At 38.2% G+C, this 27757-nt stretch overlaps 2 protein-coding genes across 4 annotated transcripts in view; both read right to left on the bottom strand.

Annotated features, from left to right (window-relative positions):
* Nucleotides 1–22293, bottom strand: part of CSE1L (chromosome segregation 1 like) — a 29530-nt gene extending 7237 nt beyond the window's left edge. The window contains exons 1-23 of one of the 3 annotated variants that reach the window (XM_075438463.1): nucleotides 22188–22293; nucleotides 19487–19582; nucleotides 18776–18918; nucleotides 16338–16439; nucleotides 15741–15886; nucleotides 15338–15428; nucleotides 14948–15055; nucleotides 13946–14038; nucleotides 12453–12620; nucleotides 12227–12356; nucleotides 11435–11500; nucleotides 9349–9551; nucleotides 7924–8008; nucleotides 7103–7164; nucleotides 6226–6362; nucleotides 5959–6062; nucleotides 5287–5384; nucleotides 4240–4390; nucleotides 3513–3721; nucleotides 2676–2773; nucleotides 2382–2467; nucleotides 1181–1262; nucleotides 593–739 (exon numbers count right to left, since the gene is read on the bottom strand). In XM_075438463.1, the coding sequence (XP_075294578.1) occupies nucleotides 593–739; nucleotides 1181–1262; nucleotides 2382–2467; nucleotides 2676–2773; nucleotides 3513–3721; nucleotides 4240–4390; nucleotides 5287–5384; nucleotides 5959–6062; nucleotides 6226–6362; nucleotides 7103–7164; nucleotides 7924–8008; nucleotides 9349–9551; nucleotides 11435–11500; nucleotides 12227–12356; nucleotides 12453–12620; nucleotides 13946–14038; nucleotides 14948–15055; nucleotides 15338–15428; nucleotides 15741–15886; nucleotides 16338–16439; nucleotides 18776–18918; nucleotides 19487–19571 (2594 nt within the window). In that variant the 5' untranslated portion in view covers nucleotides 19572–19582; nucleotides 22188–22293. Of the gene's footprint in view, nucleotides 1–592; nucleotides 740–1180; nucleotides 1263–2381; nucleotides 2468–2675; nucleotides 2774–3512; nucleotides 3722–4239; nucleotides 4391–5286; nucleotides 5385–5958; nucleotides 6063–6225; nucleotides 6363–7102; nucleotides 7165–7923; nucleotides 8009–9348; nucleotides 9552–11434; nucleotides 11501–12226; nucleotides 12357–12452; nucleotides 12621–13945; nucleotides 14039–14947; nucleotides 15056–15337; nucleotides 15429–15740; nucleotides 15887–16337; nucleotides 16440–18775; nucleotides 18919–19486; nucleotides 19583–21190; nucleotides 21355–21377; nucleotides 21598–22187 lie in introns of those variants that run through there. The other 2 variants (XM_075438462.1, XM_075438464.1) reach the window with 2 other exon arrangements.
* Nucleotides 22294–22855: 562 nt separating this feature from the next.
* Nucleotides 22856–27757, bottom strand: part of ARFGEF2 (ARF guanine nucleotide exchange factor 2) — a 39029-nt gene continuing 34127 nt past the window's right edge. The window contains exon 39 of the mRNA XM_075439044.1: nucleotides 22856–26495. Within this exon, the coding sequence (XP_075295159.1) occupies nucleotides 26319–26495 (177 nt within the window). The 3' untranslated portion in view covers nucleotides 22856–26318. The remainder of the gene's footprint in view (nucleotides 26496–27757) is intronic.

Here is a 27757-nt window from a genome sequence, read left to right as displayed (position 1 = left end):
ACCTAATGAAAGCAATTCTTTTCCAGATTACACCTTTTCCCCAAGTACATTAAAAAAAAAGTTCTAGTTCAGGGATCCAGTTATTGTCATTAAATTCAGGCTACCTGACATCCTAGACTGCTGGACTGGCTTACAATCTTCCTACATAGCTCCCCCCAAAATTCTACTGTCAAGCTAAGATCTTACAGTCTCTGTCAGGTTATAAGTATGCTCAGGTCTCCTGACTAGCAGTACAGTTATAAGTAAAAACTAGCTTTTTAGAAAGAACACAAGCCAAAAGAAAAAAGTTGTGTATTTTCTTAAATGCAGTCCTAGCTAGCCCAATCAGTGCTATCTCCATCACAAAAATCTCAAACCAGTTCTGGCATCTGCTTTGAAAATAATAGTTTTTATTTGCTGAAAAAAGAAAGTGGTATGTAGTTTTTATTTGCTGAAAAAAGAAAGCGGTATGAAAAGCCTGAAACTCAGCCTCGTAACAATAGCAGGCCTGAAGAAATCACATTCTTCACATAAACTCCATTGTCTTTTTATGATAGGCCACATCTTCAAAAACACAAATAGCCTAACAGAACTTGAAGAAGTGTTCACATACCACAGCTTCGTGTACTCAGTGTCCATCATAGGAGGACATTCTGTTAATATTTTTGTAATGCCAACAGCACAGATTTTCTTTTCAACTTGTCCAGACACTTTCTGGATTTCAGGAATTATAATTTTCTCCAAAACCATTCCAAACATCCTATTATGACATTAAAAGAAAAAGTATTAGAAAGCCTTATCAGCCTTATGGTAATAAAAGAAAACCAGAAGCAATCTGAATTGCTAGCAAAAAGAGAAAGCCAACTAATCTGTTAAGATACTGTCCTGTTGCAGTGGATGCCTAGTTTGTATGCTCAAATTTCTACTTTTCAGAAAGGGAAAAGAATAAACACATTACTTTCTCCTTTTTATGATCTGCTCAAGAGATTAATATCTTGAACTATTAACAACGAACTGCGGACAGCAAATCTAAAGAAAAATTGCTAGACAAATAAGTCAACCACATTAGAAGAACCATTTGGCTAGTCAAATTAGTGACAAATACAGTTTGCAATTTTAAGTAAGGGAGACAACTATTTCCTACTTTAAAAGATAAAAATTACACAGCAGTCTTAAATAAAAAAAATACATATATACTAACTTTGGCTGTATGCTGTCAAATATTTCCTGCAGAGCTAATGCCCCATATTTTATGCAGTACAAGTTAATGAAGACTAAGAAACCTGTAAAAAGAAAAAGGTCAAATTAAAACTCAACATGAAAACAAAAGAATAGCTTTAGAATCAGCAGCAAAATACATTCGTACAAGTTTTCCAAAGGGATACAAATGGCAATCTTTATAAATATTCAGTTTTAGTGAAGTACATTAACTTGCTACCTTGAAGTTTGCCTAAAAACTGCTGAACTTCTCACATACCACACCCTACTAAAACATGGCTGTAAAACAACTAAGACAAGATTCAGTCCTTTTTTCCCCTTACAGCAGTTATAAAGCATTAGAAAAGCCATCTACAAATTTTTCAGATCAAGGACCAAAAGAACTGCTCAATGCTTTTAGCCAAAAACTTCATGCAATGCAGTTTTTCAGATCAGTAGTGAAGCCATTTGCATGGCCTTTGTAACAGAGCACAGAGGCAAGGCATTAAAAGCACCACTTATATTTTACTTGTGGAAGACGATGATAAGCAATCCTATCATTCTTGCTCCTATCAGGTGGCATTAAACCATATTTTATAGGATTAAGTAATAGACATTGCATAATTTGTGTAGTGATAGTATTATTAAAATCATCCAATCAGTATGACAATAATCTTCCTGTTACAGCAGGAATAATCAGAATATGTATTTTCATTAATTTGTCAGAGCTTTGCTAGTTTAACACAAAACTGTATCAATAACTTGTCATACTAAGGCAGACTGACACAAATGCATGAAATATTTAACAGTAATAACACACAACTATATGTAAACAAAAGGAAGTGTGGTCAGTATTACTGTGTTGTCTGAGAAAAAGTTTGCTGGTATTAGTTGAAGAGTACATGGAGACACTTTCAGATAACCAATGGTACCACACAGAGTAAGAAAGTAAGAGAAATACACAAGTCTTTTCCATTATTTTAGTTCCATCCCTTCAGTTTTCATGAAATAAGTGTCACCTGCTGTGGCAAGTGCCACCCTTGATTACACAAATAATTTGAAGCAAGGTACTGATGTTAAGAGTCACTAGTGTCCCTTCATCCGTATAATCACAGGACATGACAGGATGGTTATTCAGTACAGGTGCGTGTTCTAAACTGTTGCCATCACTGGCACTGAAGCTGTTCATACAGCAAGGAACTTACTTTTAATAAATTTTGTTGTTTTGGAATTTTGAAGTCTTTGGAATAGTAGAATGAAGATCTGTTTCCTGTACTGGTCAACTGATTCACTGGAAATTTAAAAGAATAGTTATTCAATTCATATTAGGATTTTACTCATGTCACTTCACAGAAAACATGTGTAGAATTGTTCAAATCTATTTTACCGACAACTGTGACATTTTTCAGTTGTTAAACATTTGCTATGCAGTGTACAAATATACCAAATCTCAAAGTCTACAGAAATTAGTTCTGAAAGCAATTTCAGCTCATACTCACGGAGGCATATGCTCTATAATGCTGTTTAGAAGATAGAATCCTTGATGGTCATTAGCTTTAGAGGCAATCAGCTTCTGGAACACACCTAACAATCCAGGCTGTAAGCAAAGCAAATATAAAACAACAGTTCTTCATATGTGACCTACCAGAAAGCTGGCCCTTACGGTTTAAAACCTACACCAATGCAAAACCTTTCATAATGTAAAATGGCATTCTGTTTCTGCACTTAAGGACAAGGAAGACAGATTACTATTGGGACCAAGTACTGTTCCTTTGAGCATTAAGATTAACCTTGATCAAACGAACACCAAAGTCAATCTGAACATGTATCTCTGCTTTATCCACGGCATTGCCTACTCAAGTCTGACCATAGCAGATAAAGCAGCAGAAATAACAGAAGTACGCAGAATAAATCTCCCACTGAATTCACTAATCCGCAGCTCTCCCAGCATCTTGACTCCTCCTCACTCTCTTCTCAAGGCTGTTCTGAACAGAATGTCTGAGAGTTTTTCCGATCCAGTGTTCAACACGAGGCAAACAAGACAGGAAAATTGTGGAAATTTACCTGCTTGCAAAAACTAAGCGCAGGAATTTTACATCTTAATTGACAAAAGCATGACAGTCTAGGATTTACTTTATCCACATAATAGAAAAGCATCCAAAAAGCCTACATCCTTACTAATTTTTGTCTTTCTGCATAAGCACCACTAATTTAAACTACAAGTATAAATCCTGCACAAATCCAGCTATTCACTGAAGGTAAAAGTTCCTCCTAATTTTAAATCCTAATTCAACATGTCTAGAGGCATACAGTGTGACTAAATCAATCCAACTTACAATTTTGTCAGCAGCAGCGCTTGCTATTGTATTGGCACCCCGCTCTAAATAAGCCTGCAGGAGTCGGACCAGAGGAGGAATGTTTCCTGTCCTTTCCCATAATACTGGCTGAAGTAGATGAGGAAACAATGCCATATAGGATGATGGGATTTCATTTTTATGCATTTCTAGAAGTAGGGACATCACTTGAAATACATATGGAATGAACTCTGGAAAAGAAATGATGGCGTTTACAAATTCAGCAAATACGGTCACTGTCAATTCCTAGGAACCATGTAACTGTTGATTGAACCTACAAGTTTACGATATTAACAAAAAGATTCCAACAAATAAAACCTTGGGGAAATGTATTGCATCCCAAATGTAATTATTCCAAAAATTTGCAAGCATTGTATATATACAATTTCCATTTCCTCTATTTGTTAATGTTTCAGAACATGGAAAATGAACTACTAGAAACAAGGCAATATAATTAAGAATAATAAGAAGCTTTGGAGTAGTCGTCGTTAGACATTTTTAAAAATAAGAGTTTGTTTTAAAAGTAAGTTAATACAGTTGATGTACCCTATGGAACCACCTAGATGCTTCCTAAAAGTGTTTCTTAGGACTGTGAACATGCTGCATTCTGACTTAAATTTCCTGTGTTACCGAAAAACTGCTATGAGGTAAATCATAGCAACCAACTATAGTAGAGAGAGAGCACAACCACTTACTGATTTTAATTTACCTTGCACATCATTCTGTAGTATCTCAGTGAACACCATAAACAAAGCCTCTTCAAAGCTTCCAACCGCATCAGGGTTTGCTTTGCATGTTATCCTTATCGACAAGCATATTGATTCAAACATGTAATGGTTAAAGTGAGGTTTGCTTGGATTCTAAAAACAAGTTATAAACAGATAAATCAACCCAAACTTGCAGCCAAGTCACTTATTTAGCAAAACATATTTTTTATTTTAAGTGAAGTCTAACATAGCAATTGGGAATAAGGATACTTATGATTTATTTATTAATATGCTAATAAAGTTAATTCCACAGATAAAAGCAAACAAAAACCTTTAATGCATAAAGAAGGGGTGTTTTTTATAAATATTTTTAAGACAACAAGTGTTTTTCAGAAGCTCTACATAAACTAGAAAATTAGTTCAAGTACCACAAAACAAAAACTGGAAAAACATATTTTTCAATCCTGCAAGTGTCTAGTCAATTCTTTATTGAACACTTCTTATACTTAGCAGGTTAAGTTTAAAATATACACAGTAGAAGTTTTTCTGGTAGTTGATGAAGGTATTCTAAAGCATTCCCTAATGTCAACGTTCAACGATATCAGCTCAGCCTGAACAAAAAACTAAAGGATTTAACCCACAAAAGGCAGGAGGGTAATTTATTTAATCTAATCCCACATTTCAGTGCTAAATTTTATACTAGCCTCAGAAGCTTCACGGACAAAGAATAAAGGAATTGTGAGAAAAACAGATAATTGTAATGCTGGCCTCTGCACAAGGAAACATTTATACTAGAACAAACTAGTATTACAGAAAGATATGCCGTTTCCAAATGTCAGATAAGAGCAGGGGAAAATGATTTGAAAGTATGTCCTAAAAGGAAGACAGTACTTCACTGGAAGGCTGTTTTTACTTATTTTAGTCAGAAAACATTGAACAATTTACAGTATTCTAACAGAATACAAACAACAAGGTATACATAAATCTTTAGAAAGACTGCTCTAAAAGGTAAAAATTGAACATTTTGCTCAGCTAGCCCGTTTCTTTACCTTACTGACAGCCAGCAGTTTCTGTGTAAGCTGTGTGATGACAGAAGGGATGTATGGAATTATGGATTCCTGTAGCAGAGAAAAACTCCTCATGATGGCTGCAAATAAATTCAAAGTATTATCTTCTGTAGACAAACACACTTCTGTCATCCATCATACGCCTAAATCCTTTACCTTTTACTATTAAATCGGATCCCAAGGAATTAGATAGAGGAAGAAAGACCAATCGCTGCAAGAGCAATCATCTACAATCATGACAAAGGATAAAGCAAAGCCTCATTATCCCCATTCGATAGACGGAGCACAGAAGATTAAACAACTTCGCAAAGAACATCATTTATCTTTGGCAAGTCTCAAATCTTGGCACACTATTAGCCATAACCCACTCAGATCTCCTACTGACACTGCTCCTGTAGCTGTCCTCAATACAAAGACTACCATTTGAGAACTAATTTGTCACAGTACCATTATGTTTAGTGTTTCTCTTTGGTACAATAAATTTAGTCAAAGATGACTTACTACAGCCTGGTAAATAACTGCAGGCTGCGCACACCTCTTTAGCATGTTTGCATAACGCAGTATTTTCAAATAAACATTTCAGTAGGCTGTAACTATAAGCCTTTATTTTAAGTTAAAGTTACTCTTACATTGCAGAACTCAAAAAGCATTTACCTTTCATAATGTATTCATTTTCAGATGAGCCAGGAAGCGTCAGTGCTTTAAAAAGGTTCGTTAATAGCACTTCTACAAATGGTGCCATTTCTGCAGCTGTAATGCTGTTAAGTGAAACACAGCTCTTTAAAGATGAAAGATATTCACAAACTTCAAGCATTTTACAATATTGTAATACTAAAAAATATAAGATCTCCTACAGATATTTCTCATTCCCCATGGACAAAACCTATGTAGCAATGAATTCACTTCTGCTTGAAAACTTACAGGGTAGTATTATTTGTCCCCCTCATGGTAAACAGTCTTTCAAGAGCATGGGCTGCATAAGTATGGACCACAATACTTTCTGCTTGAAGATGATTGATTAAAAGAGGAATAGATACCAACAGTTGTTCTTTAGATACCTACAAAAATATAGCAACAAATTATACATGTTACGTAAAAATACAGATGGTTCAACACTAGAGCATAACCACCCTGAGCTCATCAGCTACAAACTGAAAGCTTGGCAGAGGAAGAAATCTTAGAAGGCTCCTCCAGTTGCTAAATCACACCTTGACAACCAAGACATACCTATTTCTGTCAGCGCCTGTATACTTCCCCCGAACATCAATGTTGCATTTGATTGTCAGTAAGTGCATATAATCCTAATGTATATTTCTTTTTCCATTTTACTTGGGCTTTACGGGCAATTCAAAAAATATCAAGCTTTAACAAAAAAAGCACAGATATATTTTGGAAGAGGTGAGCAAAGGTAATCTAAAATTTAGAAATAATACTCAATATTTATTGCACCTCACAAATCAGAAAAGGTAAAGGACAAAGTTGCTGTACTCTATTTAACAACTACCGCAATGATATGAGCAATCAAGTATATTTAGACATTCACTTAAAAAGTCTGAGTGTGTCACAGAACTAAGCATGCTAAGATGTTCAGTGCTCCCACAGCATATGGATAGCATATAGACTACATGTTAGTTGGATATTTATAACAATATCATTTACTTTCAAAACTAAAAATTCAGCATGAAGTGTTATATATGACTATCAAACACTTGTTAACATATGGCCAACTAAGATAAATTAGGCTTGGCAAATATAAAGTAACAAACTACAATACGTTTTTACCATAAGAAAAACTTACTTGGTTTCTAAAAATCATTATATATTTGATACCATCTGCTTTTAGCACAGGGAATTCATTCACTGCAATAAAAAAAATTGAAAGTTTTGTTGATACTTTTCATATAAATGTGACTACTGAACATATACTATATAAAGAGGTGACATTAAGTCATGATTTTTCCCCTCAAAAATAATACACACAATGTTTCTCTATGTTGCTTAGTTTCCGCATTTCTGTATCGGCACTGTTAGACAGAATATCATTTTTAGATACAAATCATGCCCCAGTACCATTAAGTGTACAGTCCAACTATTGCACATGAAATTTCCCCTTCTGGCTCAGATTTTAACAACCTCCAATCACATATTCCAAGACAATCCACTACGTTCCAAATATCATAAGATAATTGCTGAAGCATAAAATAAATTACATGGCTTAAATCTAGACATTTGTAATCTCATCAGTATGGGCTGATACAGGCTACAACCTAGCCTCCGGTATTTTTGACTTCTCAGGGTTTCGTATAGCATAGAAGTCTGCCATAATGTCTCAAATACAGAAATCAAATTACTCAGATTCAACAAGTTTAAGCATGTAGCTGATAGCAATCATGCGCATACATGCTCTGATCTTGCAGACAGCATGTGGTAATCCACCTTTGTTTAAAAGCTCATTCATTGCTGGCCAAAAAATTTGAATTACTTTCCGGCGTGCCAGGTGTTAGCAGTTTTCTGTCTCAAAGATTATGCTGATATATGAGTGCTTGAGCCTCATCAAGCGATGGTCACTGTCAAGGTTGTAGATGTATCATAAAAACTGCCATATTGAAATTAACTTACCACTAGCGGACTTTAAGTCAGGTTGAATGTGATTCACGAAGAATTCTGTCAGATTAACAAGTTCATTGGCTTGTGTTATTCCATGCTAGAAATGCAAAAAATAAACCGACTCTGGTTTTAGATGTTGACATTCAGATAATTTTCTTACTTATTTCATGTGCTTTTAATAAAAGGACTCTAAAGTGTGCATGCACGTGATGAGATTGTTGCAATTGCATCTTTAGCAGAGCGCCATCCAGTTTCTCTTTCTTCCTATTTTTACTCTCTAGGTTTCAGCCATAGCACTACTGAGGTTCAAGTTACCAGCTCTGAGTTGAGGAATAATAGCATGTAACACAGTAATAATCAACCAAAATTTATGACAGAAAATATCAACATCTTACAATACCTTTTTGTGATAGGTCTTTTAAAACGGAAAAGTTCAGGACTCAAACTCCAATTCAGAATTAGAGCAGCAAAATAACAACTACCTAATTTACGAAAAATGCAACTAATTTTTAAAATAGGATTTTCAGATAGAACGCTTGATTGATAAATATCCAAGTGATGTTATCCCATATTTGCCACTAAATAGCACAGAAAAGAAAGATGCACAACTCACAGCAGTTTTCTAATTGCTAGAAGACTCTGGTTCACATTATGCATAACTGTTCTTAGCAATTGCTGTGCAGTAGTATACAACCAGAGTTTTAGGAAAACACAGCAAAATTGCATAAAGACACTGTACAACAGGCTTTACTATGTTTGCCTCAAACATGTCTTGTAAAGCCACTGAGATTTGAACTGTAATAACAATTTAAAATGTTTATTAGGATATTAAAATCTGTTCTGTAGGACATTTGATACAATGCTACTGTTTCCAAATAACAATTTAGCTCAGTTGTGGCTTTTCAATGCATCCAGCCTTAGTTGCTTTCTCCCAAACAAGTAATGAGATCCACTTCCAGCCATCATCAGCATTCACATGCCATTTCCAAATCATAAACACTCAAATAACAGGAAACATAATGACAAGAACTGTAAGAGTCACTGAGATTCCTTCTAGTCTGCTTAACACTTCTGATCTTCTGTAAAGCTGAATTTGGCCTTCCATAGCTTACGAACTCTGGCTCAGTAGCATTTAAAAACTCAGAGCGTCTAGACCCAAGCTAATTTTGTTTGTATGGCTGCTTCACACACGCTAATAAGGCCTGCCAAATGGTGACACACGGTTGCTGATTTTGCCCAATCTATCTGAAGATCAGATACCACCAAATTACCAACTGTGATAGGATTCTATAATGGACAACTTTTAATCTCATCAACATTAAACTACTACAAATAGAGTTACTGTTATTCTGAAGCAGCATAAAATGAATTGTAGTCCTCATATATGCTATAATATTTGAATGTATATGGATTAAAATGAATAGAATGACAAAGTACCTTCTGTGTTTGAGCTTTGGATGCCAAAGATGTAACAAGGTAAATAGCTGCATCTTTGTGCTTCCAGTTAACAGATGGATTCTTTGCATATTCTTGCAGCATGGAATTAACATATCCAGAAAAAATCCCTGTCACAGGTCCTTCAAAAAATTTGCACAAGCCTCTAACTAGATCACAAGCTGCTCTGCGCCTGGTGTCAATATCTGCATGAGAATCAAAGACACTTTGGATATGAGAAAGTATACAGCTTTTCATATTAATCAACATAATAATAATGTATTCATAATATACAGCTTTTCCAGTTACAGCCAGACTTCACGTTAATTATTGCAATCCTCCACACTGATGCATAAGAACACATTTAAGTCTTATACTTACTGTCATAATAGAGACTATTTGTACAATAAAAAAGAGGAATGGACACCTACCAATTCTGCATGCATATTCACAAGTTTTACTGCCCTCTAAAGCAAGTTTCAGTAAGCATGCAGGGGGAGGCTTTTTATTACGTTGACAATTACGCCCCCAAATCTGGTTGGGATGGAGTTAATTTTCTCCACAGCAGCCCATATGGTGCTGTGTTTTGTGCTAGTGACTAAAACTACTGATAACACCCCGGTGTTTTGGCTGTTGCTGAAGAGTGCTTGCACAGTGTCAAGGCTTTCTCTTTTTCCTTCCCAGCAAGAAGGCTGGGGGTGGGCAAGAAGTTGGGAGGCGATACAACCTGGATAGCTGATCCAAATCGACCGAAGGGATATTCCATACCATATAATGTCATGCTTAGCAGTAAAAACTGAGGGGAGAGGGTTTTGGGGAGGTAGCCACTGCTTAGGGACAGGCTGGGCATCAGTCTACCTGTGGGAGGTGGCGAGTCATTGACTACTTCCCCCCCACCCCTGTTCTCTTTTCTTTCTTCCTTTCACTTTAATTGTCTTTATCTCTGTCCATGAGTCTTCTCACTTTTACTCTTCCTATTCTCTCCCTCCTCCCCTTGCAGCAGAGTGGGGAGTGAGCAAGCTGCTGTGTGGTACTTAGCTGCCGGACTACCACACTGAATCAGCACATTTTCGTGAAGAAAAAACAAAGAAAAAAAAAAATTATCTGTAAAAATTCCTTGTTTCAAGAAAAGAAAAATAAACCCCAGCTGCCCTTTAGTACAATATACTAAGAGAAGTGACAGGAGGAAAACAAAGCAAGTCAAACACAACAGAGTACATTTCTAAAGTAATCTCTGAAGAACACAAATACCTCTTGCCTCAATTATCTTAAAAGCAGAAGTGCCCAACAAATATAAGCTTCACAAATACTTAAAATGCAGCCAATCCTGGATAAGAATGATAAAACATTTGTTTGAAAAAAAGTTCTAAAACATTTTCCTCCTATTTTTGTCCTCCACTGCAAATCTACAGTAATTTCTGAAATCTCTTATGAAGTGTCATTAATCTAAAAGTCAGTCAGTAAACTGTTACTGGCACAGAACAGCATATACAGAATTTTCATACAGATCTGGATTTGCTCCATTTGTGCTCTGCCCTGGTTGAAGACCAGTCAGCTACAATCAGATAATCAAGTAGCTCTGTTAGCACAGCACTGTGTTTTCAGGACTTTTACTGTACTGGTTTGAACACAGTGCCAGTGTACAAGGGCTGGCTGGTGTCCAGCTGGCTTGATCACAGATTTGTATGCAACACTGGTCAGAATTTCAGTTTAAACATGACAGCCTACTAAATACAGACACAGGCTCTTCATGTTATTTAAAACTCTGTACATAGGAACTAAATACACAACTGCGGTCACTATTTAGCACTGACTTACAGGCTATATTTGCTGAAATGAGAATGGGTGCAGTGCAGGAGACATACCAATCCAATTAAGGAAAAAAACTCTGCAAAAATTGTTCAAAACAAAAAGACACTGTGATGGGCACCTCGTTAAGTAGACTTGATCAAAAACTGGATAAAATCTCCTGTGGGGGAGGGAACGTTCCCAATTCAAAAAATATCTTATAAAAGCTTCAGCAAATTGCTTCATCTCTTTAGAGCTGTATTTAAAGACCAAGTGTTCTTAGTACAAATCAGTGGATTACCAGATCCTTCCAAATCCCTTCTTATATATTCTTCAGAATTATCTTCAAATGCTTCTTCATCAGCCGCTGAAAATATAAAATACATAAAAGTTTAAAGACTGACGTCTCTGGGTTTTTTTTTATGTTAAAAAGCTGTATTATTATCAACTTGCTATTTTTTCTAAGTACTTTTCTATAACATTAATAAAAAATAATTAGAAACATGCAGCCAGACTAGTCTGTTTAGCTTGCTGCTGCCCCACAAATTAGTCTTTCATACTCATAGGCTGATGTATTCCCGATTTAAAAAAATAAAGAAAGAAAAAAAGATGGGACATATTCAACACTCAGTATATTTAAAGAGGCTTCCAGAGCCAAAGACTTAAGAGAGAGAGAAGCTTCTTGCCATTACAATACATCCTCACTGCATTTTAGATACTAGGATTAATATGAGCCCATCAAAACTTGGAGAAATAGACATTACAATTTAGTAGGCCTGATATCCATGCCTATTTAGACTCCTTGAATTATTCCGATATTCACTATAATCATGAAAAATTATTGCCGGCATATAACCTAGGCTTCCTATACTTTTCAGTCTGAGATCCCAGTAAGACAGAAAAATTATTAGATATATTCATACAATTCTACAAAGCCCATAGGACAGCAATCTGTTGTAGAAACTTGGTTTTGAATCTAGTACTAAGGTACACAAGAGGTAATCCTCAATTCTTAGTCCTGCAAAGCCACATATCACTATAATTACAAATAGATTTTATTGTGCCTTTGAAAACTTATGTCTCAAAAAGTTACCTCTAAATTCCATATTGGGAACAATAACTTTTTCACAGATGCTTGTCAATGTATTCTGGTCTTCAAACAGGTGCTTGTAATGTGGTCTCTCACAAACTGAGGCCAGAAACTGGATTGCATTACTAACCAGCTAGAACAACACAAACAGAACATGTACAATTCTAGCATGACTGACCACTTTATAATTCATTATTAAACTTGACAAAATCAGCTTATAATAACTTACCAAGTCATATTTCACTTCCTGGCCTGTTGTGACTAAGAGATTCCAGATTGCTGTTACAAAACGTGGCAGGTAGGGCTGGAATTCTTCATCATATTTTTGAGCATATAAAGCAGCATTATCACAAATCTGTGATTTCAGGAGCTCCAGTAATCCAGCTTCCTCTTCATCCTCACATAAAACAAAACTAAGAACTTAAACATCCAAACTTCAACACTACTTAAGTATTAGAAGTATCAACATATTTGAAGGAAATATTCACACTACTATTTTACCATGTTCTAAATAGGTGAGAGAAAGCCCTCTCACGTCCCTAGAAGTACTGTATTTTGCGGATTTGTACTGGAACTGCACCGCAAGTTATAAATTAGACCCACACTTCAAATGAAAGTACTATGCTTTTTAAATCATTTAGACCTGACAAAGTTTGATATGAAATTAATTTACAAATGCAACAGGAAAAAGATAACACAAGGTGTTGAAAAAAATATGCTTAGAAGACATCGTATCTTGCTACTTTAAATTGGATTAATTGTAAAAGTAGTTCCCTCCCCTTCACCATACCAGCACAGATGCTTGTGGAGCCACAAAACAAAGTGAACGGGGAAACTGAGCTGGACGTAATAAAACCAAACCAAAACAAAAAAACAAACCAACAACAAAATACCATCCCAGCTCCATCTCTCCCCCCAATCCCCACCTGTCAGTTTTAATCCCTATCACTTTCTGACTCAGTTCAGCATGCAGCTGCGTGAATGTTTGTGCTGGGCAACAGATCAAAGACACAAGAGAAGATAAGAGAAGAGAAAAGAGCAACAAAGCTTCTTTTAGCAGCAGCATTAGCCTAAAACAACGATGAAACTACAGCACAGGATACACTTAATATGCCTCCCTATGTATTATAAATAAATTTATCAGTTGCTTTGGCTCCATCACATGGCAAACTATTGCACTGCATGTGGAAGACAGCATATCAAATGAAGAAAGGCATGCACAAAATTAATTTGAGCTTTGATGACTTCGTATCATCTTTCACTTGTGAAATTAATCATTCTTATAATTAGACAAAGTCAGCAAATGCTAAATGAAAGTACTTAGGGATGTCATGCCTTCTACATTCAACTGTTTCAAGTTCTTTAAGATATCCTGTTTTCTAAAACTCATAGTGCATGAACCAGCTGAAAGGTATAGAAAACCCAAGCATTGTGACTCTCTAATGATCAGGTTACTTCAGCAGATGTCCTCAAAAGCATCTACTCATGGATGATTTCTGTGCACAGCTGCACATACCTGTATCTGAGATATAACTTCAAGAACCGGACCTCAAATTTCTTAGACAATGGGGCAATGTCTCTTAAACACCATTTTCTTATAGTTATTTTATTCCTTTTTTTACCCAACAAAGAAAACATTGGATTGTTCAGAGTTAGTCCTAAGTTCTCAGTCAACCTTCTCCATTACACAGAGGCAAACCAGGAGGTTTATGCAGTACTTACATCGGTCTGTAAAAGTTTATTATCTAAAGTTAGAAGACTATGAAAATTTGTCATCCATGTTTCCATGTTATCTTCAAAGAACTCAGGAAGATCCTGTGAAGCAAAAGCACAAATGTACATTTTCATTTCTGATTGCACGGCTTAGATAATACACCTACACTGTAAGTAGTATGTATCCACCTGACAATCTATTGAGGGGCAACAAAGTGTGGAAAACAATCTTCAAAATGAAACACTTGTCTCTTCCTTCTCCCAAACAAAAACCCTGGAGAGGCTTTGGAATACACTGTTTCCAAATAGCTCACACCCTACATAGCCTACCGTTTTATAAAGGAAGAACCTTATTGCCTCTTGCTCTTCAGAACAAGAGAGCACAAGCCTCTCAACTCCAGCTTGCTCTTTTGCCCAGTAGGGAAGAACAGCCCAAGCAATCCAGGCACAATCATCACACTTCACAGACCTCTGTTTGCGTTGAGACACTAAATACACGTCACCTCAAAGTATCTTTTTACCATTTTTCATATACCGCATTTACCTACTAAAGTTAGAAATGTAGATCTGATTGCAAGACAAAAAACCCCACGCTGCTACCAGAATTACTTGCTACTATAGTGTTACAGAGCTACTAGTTTTAACTGACTTTCATCTCCACAACTGAGTTCACGTCAGTATAGATGTATTTATAAAGGAGCACAACGAGTACAAACTCAGGCATTTGACTTCCATCTTCCACAGCCCATACTCTGCGAGCTACCCATACAACACCTCCTTGCTATGACAAGAGCTTAGAGTCTCTTGAACTTCTGTTTAGATAGGGCCAAGCTAACATGTTAATTAACCCCATCCTTACTGTGCCTTTACTCCAGCGTTAATGCAGACTGTCAACTTTTATTTTTGCGATAAAGCATGGCCTTAAAGGCTGCCTCAAATGGATCCTATAAATAAGAGCATAACAGCTTTGTGAGATCAAAGCAAAACTATTAGAAGAACACGGAGATTCACCTGAAAGTTTAAACTGTAGAACAGCTTCGCAATAAGAATGAGAGAAGAAAAGAGAACCTTCAAAGCACTAGCATCATTTGCATGTGTGCTGCAAAGTTCAATAGTTGCCTAGAAAAAGACATAAAATTCAGTCAAGTAACACACATACACACAAACTACGTTGATAAGAGGTATTGAAAAGTGTCATGTAACACTTCTTTTTTTTTTTAAACAGAAAATACCCTTCCTTTTCCTCCCTCTATCAATCCTGTCAGGTTTCCCTTCATGACGTTAGTTTGAACCTTGTTAACAGTTTCAAAGCAACTATTCTTCAGTTTTCATTTTGCAGGCATTCATAATGAGCATTTCAGAATGCTAAACTTGTTTTAGAAATGATTCAAACAGAAATACCTTAAAGAGATTTGTCAAGGGCAAAGCAAAGGCATCAAGAACAAGTTTGATCTCTGTCCATAATTCATTTGACTTAAATTCATGGCGATACCTGAGAAGTGAAAGAAGTACACAAAAAACAGGAAAAAGACTTCACATTTATTACCAAATTAACTTGCAGACAATTAAATTTTTTTGTGCTGAAACTTGAAATCTTTACTGCCAAGTAAGCAAGAACTAAACAACATAATTCAATACCATGCAAGATGTACAATTTAACAAGCACTTAAATTCTTATTAAAAAGTCAGTAACTAGGAGTCACAACTGTACACTTTGTAAATCTACAAAATTAAGCCTGACAGTAAAAACTTAGAGTAGAACAGAAATACACAATCCATATACTAACTCCCTTATTTCCAATACCTTTTAAATAAGGAGTGAGCAGTGCGAAGGACCCCATTAATGACATGGAAATCTCCACTCTGAAAGCGATTCACCATTTCTGTCAGCAAGTCCGGCCATTTCTGAGGAAAGTCTTCACGACCAATAATACTAATAGCATCACTTAACTGGAAAGGAAACATAACCATTACATGATATAACAGCAGGCTCCTCATTACCAAAACCACAGCAGTCATGGCAGATGTTGCAAGTATTTAAGAAAAATGCTTATTATTCTTGTCACATTCAAAAATCATGGGGTTAAATATCTACTAGTTTTCACCACAAATAAATAAATCTCACTTCAAATGTAATGTGCACACACAGTCTCACCTTCTGCAATTACTATGTTTAACTGCCTAATGCTAGAACCTAGCTAAATATTTTACAATAATTGCCTTTAAAAAAAAAAATCAACATTGAAGTAGGCAGATGTAGCTGTGTCAATATACTCCAAGTTAATTGGACTGGGATGACTTCACTGGTAAGGGAACTGAGCCCTGCCAACAATCAGAGCCTCTAGACACACTTAAAATATTCCAAAAGTCTCATAGACATAATCGGGATTTGACACATTACCTGCTTTTGAATTTGTTCTGGGCTGCTAAGCATCAAGGGCACTATGTTGGCTTTAATGGCTATCCTGTCCGATTCACATATTTTGTTCGGTTCATCCTCAACCTAAAAGTAAAACAATAGTTAAGTCACGGGCACATCAGTATACTCTACAAAACAAGTGAATATCAGCATTTCAGAACCCAATTGCTTACACTGACTTCTGTAAGAGTGGGTGCAGATGCCAGTAACATGTAAATTTAACCAAGTCTCCTCTTCCACCGCACCGAACCACATCTCTGTCCTCACTTCTGCCAAACTCAAATCTTTATTTTGTGCAAGCTGCCTCAAGCCATACATTCTAGAAACTGTACATGAAGGTGCAGGTTACACCACCATATCATTGACTTTAAGTTCTCTAATCAGTTTGAAGTCCGGTTAGTCAATAGTGCCAAGTGGTAGTAAGTTACAAAATTTCTACTAAAGAAATAAAATAATGAGGCTTGTCACCACCCAGTGACAGCAGTGGTAGTCACATTATCTGTGACGACAGCACTGAAGTTCAGAAACCTAGAAATTACCCAGCAGTTACAAGAGGTAAGCACCTCCAGAGAGCAACTCAACAATCTTAAGATGCTTAAACCAGATGGCACTACTACCTCCCTTCTTAACTCCCTTTCACCACCTTCCCATAAACTTACAAAAGAATTCAGTAACTTCAAAAATTCAATAGTTATGTTTAGCTATAAACAAGCAGTTATAAAAATAAGACACAAAGGACTTGCTTTCCCACTTCTATCACATTGCACTGAATCAGAATGTACAGAGTCATTGTATACATACATTAAAAACCACAAAAATATGATGATCTTTAAAACCTGAGCTTTACAAGTTTATATTATGTAAAAGGCAGCAATAACTGTACTTAGGCAATCTCCAAGTAGGGAGGCAGGACTCACTGCTATGCGTTTAGATAGATAAGGACAGAGCTGGCGGAGAGATCAGCAACAGCAAATCCTACTCCTAAGAGTTACTTATTAGATTTTTCAAAGAAATGAGATCTTTTTGCAAGACATGAGAGGCAGCGCATAGATAAGTATTCTGTATATTAAAAATAAATTTAAAAAAGCAAACTCTTCCCTCACTCCAGAAGTGGCCTGTACATCTGGCTCTACCAAATCCAAGTTTCTGAATAGGCAAAACTCTTTTACTTCCATTGCGCTTTGTATCAACCAAGTCCAAGGTTGCTAAATTAAACCATGTGATCCAGGTAAGCTACCCTTAGGGCCGTATTTTATGTTCACGCAGCTGCTCTTGAAATGAAAGCTTCTATTTCGGACAAAACAACGTGCTTGAAGCCACACAGCAATCATAACAGTCCTCTGGATGCACTTACTGCATAGCATCTTCACCTACTCCAAAACAAAACCTCATTCTGAATTACATCAGAAATCCATAAAATGGAAGCCACTTGCAAATTTATTCCGTAACAGAACATTATTTCTGCTTACACATACTACAGATAAAGATGTAATTTGGGAGAAATGACTGAGAATACAGTATTACAGAAACAAAGTTCTAGAAATTTCATGCCAGACTGAATGTGCTGATCTTATCAAATATAACCAGATCTAGGACTGCTACAGCTTCTTAATATTAGTATGCGGGGAGGGGAGAAATCACATGCAAATTTGCAGACAGGTACCAGCTAAGATGTAATGATGAAATATGTATCGGTTTCCCTGTAGTAAACCAACATTATACATTTGATGTTTTCCAGACACAAACAGCATGAATTAAAACCTCGCCTTGCTGAAGGAGCTCTCAAACGTAATACTTTCTACCATGAACTGAATTTTGTGAATGCTGAAAGCTCCGAGTCAAAAATGTTTCTGACCTCTTCAAAACAAAGGAGAAAATGGGATTAAATGGGAACACTTCTATTTTATGTCTACCAATACTTCTAAGTGTTAAACTGGCAAGGCCACCAAAATAAACTGTCTGACACTATTCTAAGTCCCAGAAGCATTTAGATGAAAGGGAAGCTAGTATCATCACTTTCAGCTGCAGTGCTGGCTTGAAAAGTTTGTAACACTATGACAATAGATACAGGCCAAACTGGCCAGCTCATGTGTATAGACAGTTCACAATCATTTTAATATAAATATTACTGCTAGCTAAATGAGCTTTAAATATCGCACTTCTGCAAAAGATGCATATAGTATTAGAGGAAATTATTCGTTCATCATTTTCTCACCCAGCTGTAGTCTTTTTAATAGAATGGACTGCTATGGTCCAGGTTTTAGACCCTCATCAGTAAATTACACCCTGTATTTGTTCTCTGAATGATCTACTTTCTTTCACAGAGTAGATACACACACATTTTTCAAGGTTACTGTAGAACATCACATTGTACCTTAAAAGGATTATTAAATCTTAGCACTACTCAGTAGGATACCTACAATTCTCCAGTTCCTTTTAATATAATTCTTGAATGTTACAGATGCACAAACTTTGATGACATTTTCCTGTGATTTCTCCAGCAGCGTTAAGAGTAACAGTGGATAATTCTGGCTTCCTTCAACTGACTCAAGAAACTTTTCCGCTGTAAGAGAATATACTAAGGTTAGCAAAAGATGAACTGATTTTTCTCACAGGAGTCCTATGATTCCTCAAGCGTCTATTTAAAATAATCAACACATGAACATTTTCTCAGAGTTTCACAAGAACAGAAACACAGAACAAGTCTGACAGAAGGTACTGTAGCTTCTTTACTACTGAGCTCTTTAACACTTCTGCTATTAATAAAAGCTCTCAGTTCAAAGCAGGACGTTGAGATATTGCCTCCTCACTGTTTTTAAAAGCCACAACCTGATAGAAGTAAATCCTGGTTTATTGTGAGCAGTAGCACTGTTTTAAATAACAACAGCACAAAAAAAACCCCACAACAAAACAGGAATACAGGAAAATACAGAAAAATACAACTGCATAAAGCAAAAAAAAAAAAATTTATATTTATATCCATCCCTCATTATTTTGGGGGGGGCGTTTTAAAAGGATATTGAGAACTTCTGCAAAGAGGTTACTGCATAAACTTCTACTGAAGTTTGCTATACAGACAGAAGAGCCAAAAAGAAATTAAACTTTATTAGTCACTCATGAGATCCACTTACCAGGACGCCTTATAGAAGGATCTGGATCTAGTGTTTTCTTTAGATACTCAGTTAAAGTCTGTAAATTGGCATCACTCAGCTCCATTTTGGCAGAACCTAAAACCCACAAGTAGTTTTGTTATAAATACAGACCAGAAAAATCTATCCTATAAGCTAGACATCTGTAAAACTAGATTCCACAGAAAACACACACCAGCTCGTTTTGACTGTACCTCATAAAGCACAGTCCCATCTTATACGTCCCATCCAATGAAATGACAGCTCACATGCACCACACACAAAACAAAAACCATTCAATTTCTCCAACTACAGGTAACTGTTACCATCTAGTTTACTGAAATCAAACACCTCGAACAGGATAACACATCCAGCAAACCATGAACCAGGTACAGCCAAAAGATGATCTCTTGCCCTTGCAGGACAACAGGAGTTTGTTGTTGCTTTTGAGAACTACTGTCAGCACCAGAAACCTGTTCCTGGTTGAAAAAGCTGAATAATTCTGCCCTGCATAATCGTCAGTAGAACAATTAAATGTGTACTGGAGAGCCAAGGCTTATTTAAAATTAAATAATCATTATAAAAGAAAACTCTCAACAGAAAATTAATTTTTGATAAAGAGATAAAAGACTGTGCACAGCCAGAGTTTGTCCACCCTGTAAAATTAACTTATATTAGGGTGGGAGTTAATTTCAACCACAACACTTACTACAGAATAACTCTGTGCAATAAGTCTAAATTACTCCTCTCTAGTAATCCTCCCACACACATTCTCTTTCTTACCACTGTGATATATTAACTTCACACTTTTAATCAGAATAATTAAAATTACAGTAACACTAAAACAGTAGCAAGATGTGCTTTAATGGACACATTATTGTTCAGGATATCATCACCAACTCTGCCCATCTTTCTTACCACCAGCAGCACAGTTCACCCACTACGGAAGTAACAAGGAAGCAAAGATACCAATTTTTTCTCTGAAGTTTTTAATTAGTGAGACAGACTGAAATTTGTCCGTCCCATTTTGGATTTGTTCTATGTTGATTAGTAGTGCAATAATAACAATTTCTATTTGAGCGTGCTTGCAAAGGCAGTGTTTTAACGACACTATTTTTATTTAACCATGGCACCTGTACCATTATCTTCTTGAATTCAACAAATGTTAATGAGTAGTCAAGATCCCAACATATTTTTCAAACAGTAAAAATCCACTAAGAGAGTCCTGCCTCCCATGTTTCACTCCCCTTCCCTTTCGGGGGTTTGCTTGCTTGTAGTCTTGTTCACCAATTCACACCAACCAAAAAATCCCAATAAAGTAGAGCACAAGCAAACAACACCATTAATAGCTGGCTCATCTGTTCTACAAAATGGCCTCATGCATCATTACTATGATGTTGAAACTAATACTTAATCTTTCATAATTAAAAATATAAATTTGCTGCTCCAGGGAAGTTTGTAAGGCTGAGGCGCAAACCCACGCAGAAATCATTTCTGGAGACTAAACTTGACTCAAATGGGAAACCAAACTGAAAGAGGAGACGACAATCCTGAATTGCCTTTTACAAATCTCACACACGTACGTAATATAGGGACCCATGTAAAAAACTATGCTCCTCAAGCTGACTGTGGGTTCACTTTGAAGGCCAAACGCAAAGATTTGAATCCATTACTCAACCCCTCACACAGAAGGATAAATATTTTCACCTGCTGTCTGCTCAGTCTTAGTTCTTTCTCTTCCTCTAGCTATTTTTTTTGTTTTCCACTACAAAAAAGTGGTACTTGCTAAGTGACGTGTTGCTATGTCGTGACATACGCCTCCTGACAAGGCCACAGAAAATGAGGACATTTTCAGACCACCTCTCCAGAAGGAAACCCATAAAATGTACTTAACGCATTAACTACTTCAGTCAAAATAATGACAGACCGCTTCTGGGAAAAAAAAAAAAAAAGAAAAAGCGGCCGTCGCCCAAGCCTCACGCTGTGACGAACTTCAGAGAACTCTGCTCCTGCCTGCGCTCACCACCGAGCACCACCCACACGCCTCGGGACGCTCGCGGTCCGGGGCTCACGGGAAAGGTGATCCTTCGGCCCGCTTCCCGCTCCGCCCCGCCGTCCCCCCCGGCCGCCCCTTCCCCCCAGGCCAAGTGGGGCGGCCGCCCGGGAGCACCGCCGCAGGGACGGGGCGAGGAGCGCTGCCGGCCGGGCCGCCGGCGGGCCTGCCCCCGCTCTCGCTACCAGGGGGGCGGCCCGGCCTCATCCAGCCCAGCGCATCCCTCCGCATCCCGGCCCTTCCCCGCTCCCATCCCCGCCGCCCGCCCGGTTTATCCGCGGGATGGAGCCCCTCCGGCGCGCCCGCCGCCACACTGGGCCTCAGCAAGGCGGGAGAGCCCCGAACGGCACCCACCGCCCTCAGACTAACTTGCTTCCCGCCCCCTACCCCTCCCCGCCACCTCCCGACTGACAGCAGCGGAAACGAATGAGGAGAGCAGACTGCTTAGCCCCAGAGGCCGTAAGCCAATCGCCAGCTGCGTGAGGCGGGCCGAAGCACCCCAGCATGGTGAGCTGCGCCTCTCGCTGCGCCGCGGGCCCAGCGCCCGAGCCCAGCGCGGAGCGGAGCGGCGGCCGGCTGCGGGCCGTGCGGGCCGCCGGGCTGTGGGCCGGCCCACCGGCAGCATCGCCGGGCGGCGCGGCCCAGCCTCACCTGGCGACTCCCCCCGGCGGTGGCGGCAGCAGCGGCGGCCCCGAGCGCTTCGGCTGCGCTTCACATTCAAACCACGGTGAGAGGGCGCGGCGGCGGCACCGTGACCGCATCACGCAGGGCGGTGACACCGTCCGGCCGTCGGGCCAATCAGCGGCCTCTGCTTCCCCAACGCACTCTGATGTGAACCAATCCTTGCCGCGCTCCCTACGGGGAGTGTCGGCCGACCACTGGCCAGGCTCTTCCCACAATGCCCTGGGGCCTCTCTCGGGCCGCTGCCCCCCCACCCCCCCTCCGCCCCGACCGAGGCCGGCCCTGAGAGTTTGGCGGTCGGCTTGGAGGGGCTCGGCTGCCGCAGGGAAGGCGAGCGGCTCCGGGGGCCGCGGCCAGCGCCAGCGGGCCCAGGGGGTGGCAGGAGGGCACGGGCCGCGGGAGAGCAGAAGGACGGGGGGGAGGGGGTAGGGGAGGAGCGCTTTTATTCGTTAGAAAAGGGACAGTGGCGGTGAGGAAAGAGCGACCGGGGAGAGTGGGAGGCACGGACTGGAGTGTCTGGAAAAAAAACCAACTCACTCACAAACCCCAAAAGGGAGAGCCCCGTCATTCTGATGAGGTGGTGAGGGCAGGCGGCAGCTTCACAAGCCTGTGAATGAACTCCAGGAGAAGAAACCAGCAACACTTCTTAAAACTTTATTGATTTACCACTTGATTAAAGCATGGAATATTATAACAGTATTATACATAGTATTTTCATGTAGAAAACTTTACATCGTTCTTCATATTACATATCTCTGGTATTCTCTCAAAAATGTATACAACCATTGGGCAAGGAATGCTCTTCATTAAATTACTGATAGTAAATGCACTTAATAGGGAGATCTTCAAAAAACTTAGGCATATTAAATATGTGAAAGCATACATTTTACACAAATGACATTAAAGGTGCTGAACAAACTGAATTGACATCTTCAAGGGAACCGCACTTTTGATAAGCTTAGTTCTACTTCAGACTAAGTTCTGTATTTTTCATCTGTCTCATTCTTAATAGTAAGACTGAGCTAAAATTTGGGGGGGTAGCATCTGTTTACAGTGTGGAAAGTGAGATATGAGACATGGGTAACAAACCCCTGTAAAAATAATATTGTCTTGTACTGTACGAGCAATAGAATCAACAAGAAAGGGAGCTCTTGGGGTTTTCCTCGTTAGCATCCTGGCATCGTAGAGGGTTCCAAAATAAGAAGGAATAACAAACCTCATGCAGTCTCCGTATTTATACCATTATAGGTAAATCAGTCCATAGTTTAATTTGTTGCATAACACTACTTTAAAAGTCTAAGTGGTTACTTTTTATAACTCCATGTATTGCACAGATGTCTCAATCTCCACCAGGACAAGCTGACCCAAAGCCTTGTTCTCACTTATTGCACTAAAGCCAATAAAGCCACCCCAGATAAAGTCTACGTCAGCAGCGTCAAGACGAGATCAGAACCAGCAGTGACTACTGCAGGAGTTTTGGCTCAGCGGTTTTAGCTTCATTAAGATGTCTGTGGGTTCTGATCTTTCTGACTGCGTAAGGGAAACCACACCGCCGATGGGAACACAACCATTTCAGGTGTTACACTTAACACACCATTCTTATTGCTTTAATGTGTACAATCAATTCCAGAAAATTGACAGGAGTAAGGTTGTTATAATCCAATGGCATTCCAGTCTCCCTTCTCCTTCACACACTACAGAGTCTAGGATGTTTTAATGTCACATACCTAATTTAAGCGGTTTATAAATGGTATAAATACAATAAAAGTTTTACTGAAGTAAAAGAACAGTCTCTCAGAACTAAGGCTGGAGGAAAGGATTGATTAAAGGCCCTTATTCTATATGCAGAGACAGTACAAATGTTGCACATTAAAGAAAGCCCACAATGCAACTGTAAAGTAATTTAAGATCTGAAAATTAAGAGACTTGTTTCAAGACATGAGTTGTAAGGCTTTCAAAACTGTAAAATACAGAAAAGTCATGCAACTGTAAAAAGTTTGTGTTTTGATAGGAGATAAGTGTATACATTCAATGAGGCAGTGACACATTCAAAATCTGAAAAATAAAGTTTCAAATATTTTCATTAGGACTATCTAGAACTGGAAGAAAAGGAACAGCCTATTCTTACAGATTTAAATAGAATTAAAATAAATACTTTATTTTACTGTAATAGATGAAGCGACATTACCAGGGAACGAGCAACTATACTAAATGCAACACGAAAGGATATTTCAAATGCAGCAAGTTAAATATCAGCATTGCTTATTTTTCAGTCTTGTCTTATTGTAAAGTATAGCCATGTATTCCTTTGTACTAAGTATTAGTGTGTAGATTTAATCTAATGGGTATTTAAAACTTAGAGTGACAACCACCATTTATTTTTCTTTGGTTAAAAAAAGTTAAAATAAAAGTTTGAAAGCCTTACCACCAATATTGACTGCAAAATCACTCCCAAACAATGCTTATGTAGAGCAAGCCAATTTACTGAAGAGCACCATATGAACCCTTTGGAAATAGCTCACAAAAACAAAAAAAAAAGAAAGAAAGGAAGAAAAAGAATCCCAACAGCTCTGAGAGTGGAATATCCCAAGACAACCTCAACTTGGCCACTCTACCAGGGAACTCTGCTTAAAAAGCAAAATAACAGCTTAAACACTTAATACCATTCAAGTAGGTTGGTGGTTGTTTTTTTTGGTTTGTTTGGTGTGGTTTTTTTTTAAATACTGTTATATTTTAGGTTTGGCTAATATGGATAGCACAGCAGTTAATACAACACCTTTGTTTACATTATTTTGAGAAGCAGAACCTCTCCTCCCATCCCGTCATACTCTTCCAGTTTAGAGAAGTCTTAAAACTTTGAAATTAAAATTAGTTTTAGGTTAGGCCAGACCTCAGTCCTGCAGTACCTAAACTGTAAACTGGTATTCTATCATGGAAACAGCTGTCAAAGAAAAATGCTGCACCTTGAAGAAAGAAAGAAAAATCTCTCAGGCAAGCAAAGCTGCAGTGTGAAGTCACATTGGCTTCACAGATACTTTCAAAGCATAGAAATATATTGGTAACTTTTATAGTACATGAATGAACTTAAGTTTAATTTTGCTAGGTAGTTTTGTGGGAATCCAATTTTCTTTTAGATCACAAAAGGAACAAATAGTTGAGAAAAGTAATTTGCACAAAAAGACAAATCAGAAGTTGCAGATCCGCAGCAAAAGGAGACAGAACCTGATACATATTAAGCACAGGACTTCTTGCTAAACAGACACAATTACTACTAAATACACTATCATCAAGGGTAAAAAAGGTAGTTTTATTTGTTCTGAACCTTGTTTTTAATATTACTGTATATGCTCTGTCCATGATATGGCAGTGTATGAAAGGTGGGGTTTTTGTTTTCTTTTTTTCTTTTTTAAATGCCTTCAACTCAAGACTACCAAGCTAAATAGAGTAGATGCTATTGTATGCTCCTGATGTAAAACCTTCTATAAAAACAACACTAAGTCTCAGAAGATGACGTACTGATAAGGTTTTAAAAACTACTTGCTAAACAGGAGGAAAACCCTTTCACCAAATATCCTACAGGTTGTCCACTTCAAAAACCGTAACACACTGCCTGGTCTAGTCATGTACACACAAAGAAAAACCCCGAATGATCTTAGGTGGTCATTAGTCACTGCAGTACAGTTTATTATGAACACATGTGCTAACATCACAAGCCTATACAACTCTATTCATCACTTCCAAGGGGCATTATTTCTATTGAGGAATCCAGCTGATTTATCAGATTTAGCTGGGATGCAAGACGGAACATTTGATAAAAGACTAGAAGAGACAGACTTGATCATAAGGATGACTAGCAGTGAAACAAAGAGACTTAACATCTACTGTATTAACTCTGTAAGCAATAATTTAAATAAAACGGCTGACAGTTTTGTAGGATGGACAGAACAAGATTTTTTTTTTTTCCTCCTCCCCAAATGCCATTGTGATAATAACTTGCTGCTGTGCTGATACAACAGTGTCCCATTTTTTTTCCCATTCACTTTAATCCACCTCTGGAACACAGCTTTATGTACAAGCAGAAGTGACCAACCCTACTTAGGGCTACCATGAAGGTAAGTTCATCCCAGTTGTCCGTATCTGCTCCTCTGTTATGCAGATTTTGAACACAACACCTATACGCAGGAAGAACTTCCGTAGCACAGCTCGAAGCTCAGGAATCAGGTCAAATTGCATGATTTCACACAAGTATGGATAATATGTTGAAGCATGTGCCCTAAACTATCAAAGAAGATATGAAAAAAAAAAAAGAATGTTATTCTCTCGTACTATAGGGAAGCACAGAGTTTTTCCACATCCATAAGTGCATCAACTTGTTAAAACACAAGGTCTGACCCGATCAAAGGCCCCCCACACGGCCAAAGGGCCATCAAGCCCAACGTCTGTTTTCTGCAGCAGCCTTAGCAGATGTCAACAGGAAACCACACACAGAGCATGCATTTGGCATTACTTTCCTAAAACAGAGTCAGACTGTTTTGTGGCTCAGGGATTTCTCAGGCTAGAGGTGGAATCAGGGACTACTTGTAGAAGCAACCCCCTCTGATGTGAGTTCGTCCAGTTGCTTCTCCAGCCTCTTTAAAATATCATCAACAATACGTAACAAAGCCATCCACAGCTGAAGCAGTGTGTGAAGATGTAGCGCCATTATGTGTTTGGCTTTTTTTTTTCCTCCCTAGTGACTTGCCATCTCCAACACTCTCATTCATCATCTCTTCCAGTATAAGCATTATCAGTCCTTTGCCTCTCTTCATGCTAATAATGACTTCACACACCTCTCTTTTTTTTTTTCCCAGATAAAAGATAAGAGAGTAAAGCTCTAACCTACGTACAGTTCCATGTATGTGAGCCAGTCTATATCCCTTATTCTTGTTACACTCTCAACCCTTTTCCAGCTCCATCACACCCCTTTTGGTATGGGGGATCAGAAGTGCAAACAGTATTCGAGATGCAAATCTGACATGAACTTACACAACAAGAAATATGTTTTGTCCTCCATTCCTTTCCTAATAATGCTCAGTATTAGTTGCAGGGAAAGCTGATGGAACACTTTCACCACAGAACTTTTTATTGTAAAAAGATATTGGGATTGTGTACTAAGGAACGGCCAAGTTGCCATTTTATCTACAAAGTGTTGAGACTATTCTCACAGCACACCATAACCACAGGCACATCACTGAATTGCTGCTACATGGAGAAGCCAAGCCACCACCACTACCAATTTCATAAAATATGGGTAAACTTGCAATAAAAATCCCAAACTACGTAAGAGTGAAGTGAAATTACACACTTTGCAATACGGAAAAAAAGATACACCAGGAAAAAATGCACTTTAAACAAGATGAAGCTCAACAGTATTGAAAAGCTTAAAAAAAGAAAAGAGTAAGCAACTTCCGGAAGTTTCTCTGCATGTTCTCATTTAGTGAATATTTGCATTCACCTTTTCCTCTAAGGGACCAAGATCCTGAAAATTATTTTTTGCCATT

This window comes from Opisthocomus hoazin, chromosome 18 (assembly GCF_030867145.1).
Source record: "Opisthocomus hoazin isolate bOpiHoa1 chromosome 18, bOpiHoa1.hap1, whole genome shotgun sequence".
Classification (NCBI taxonomy): Eukaryota; Metazoa; Chordata; class Aves; order Opisthocomiformes; family Opisthocomidae; genus Opisthocomus; species Opisthocomus hoazin.
Note: the sequence above shows the minus strand (reverse complement) of the source record. Positions and strands in the feature narration are given on the sequence as shown.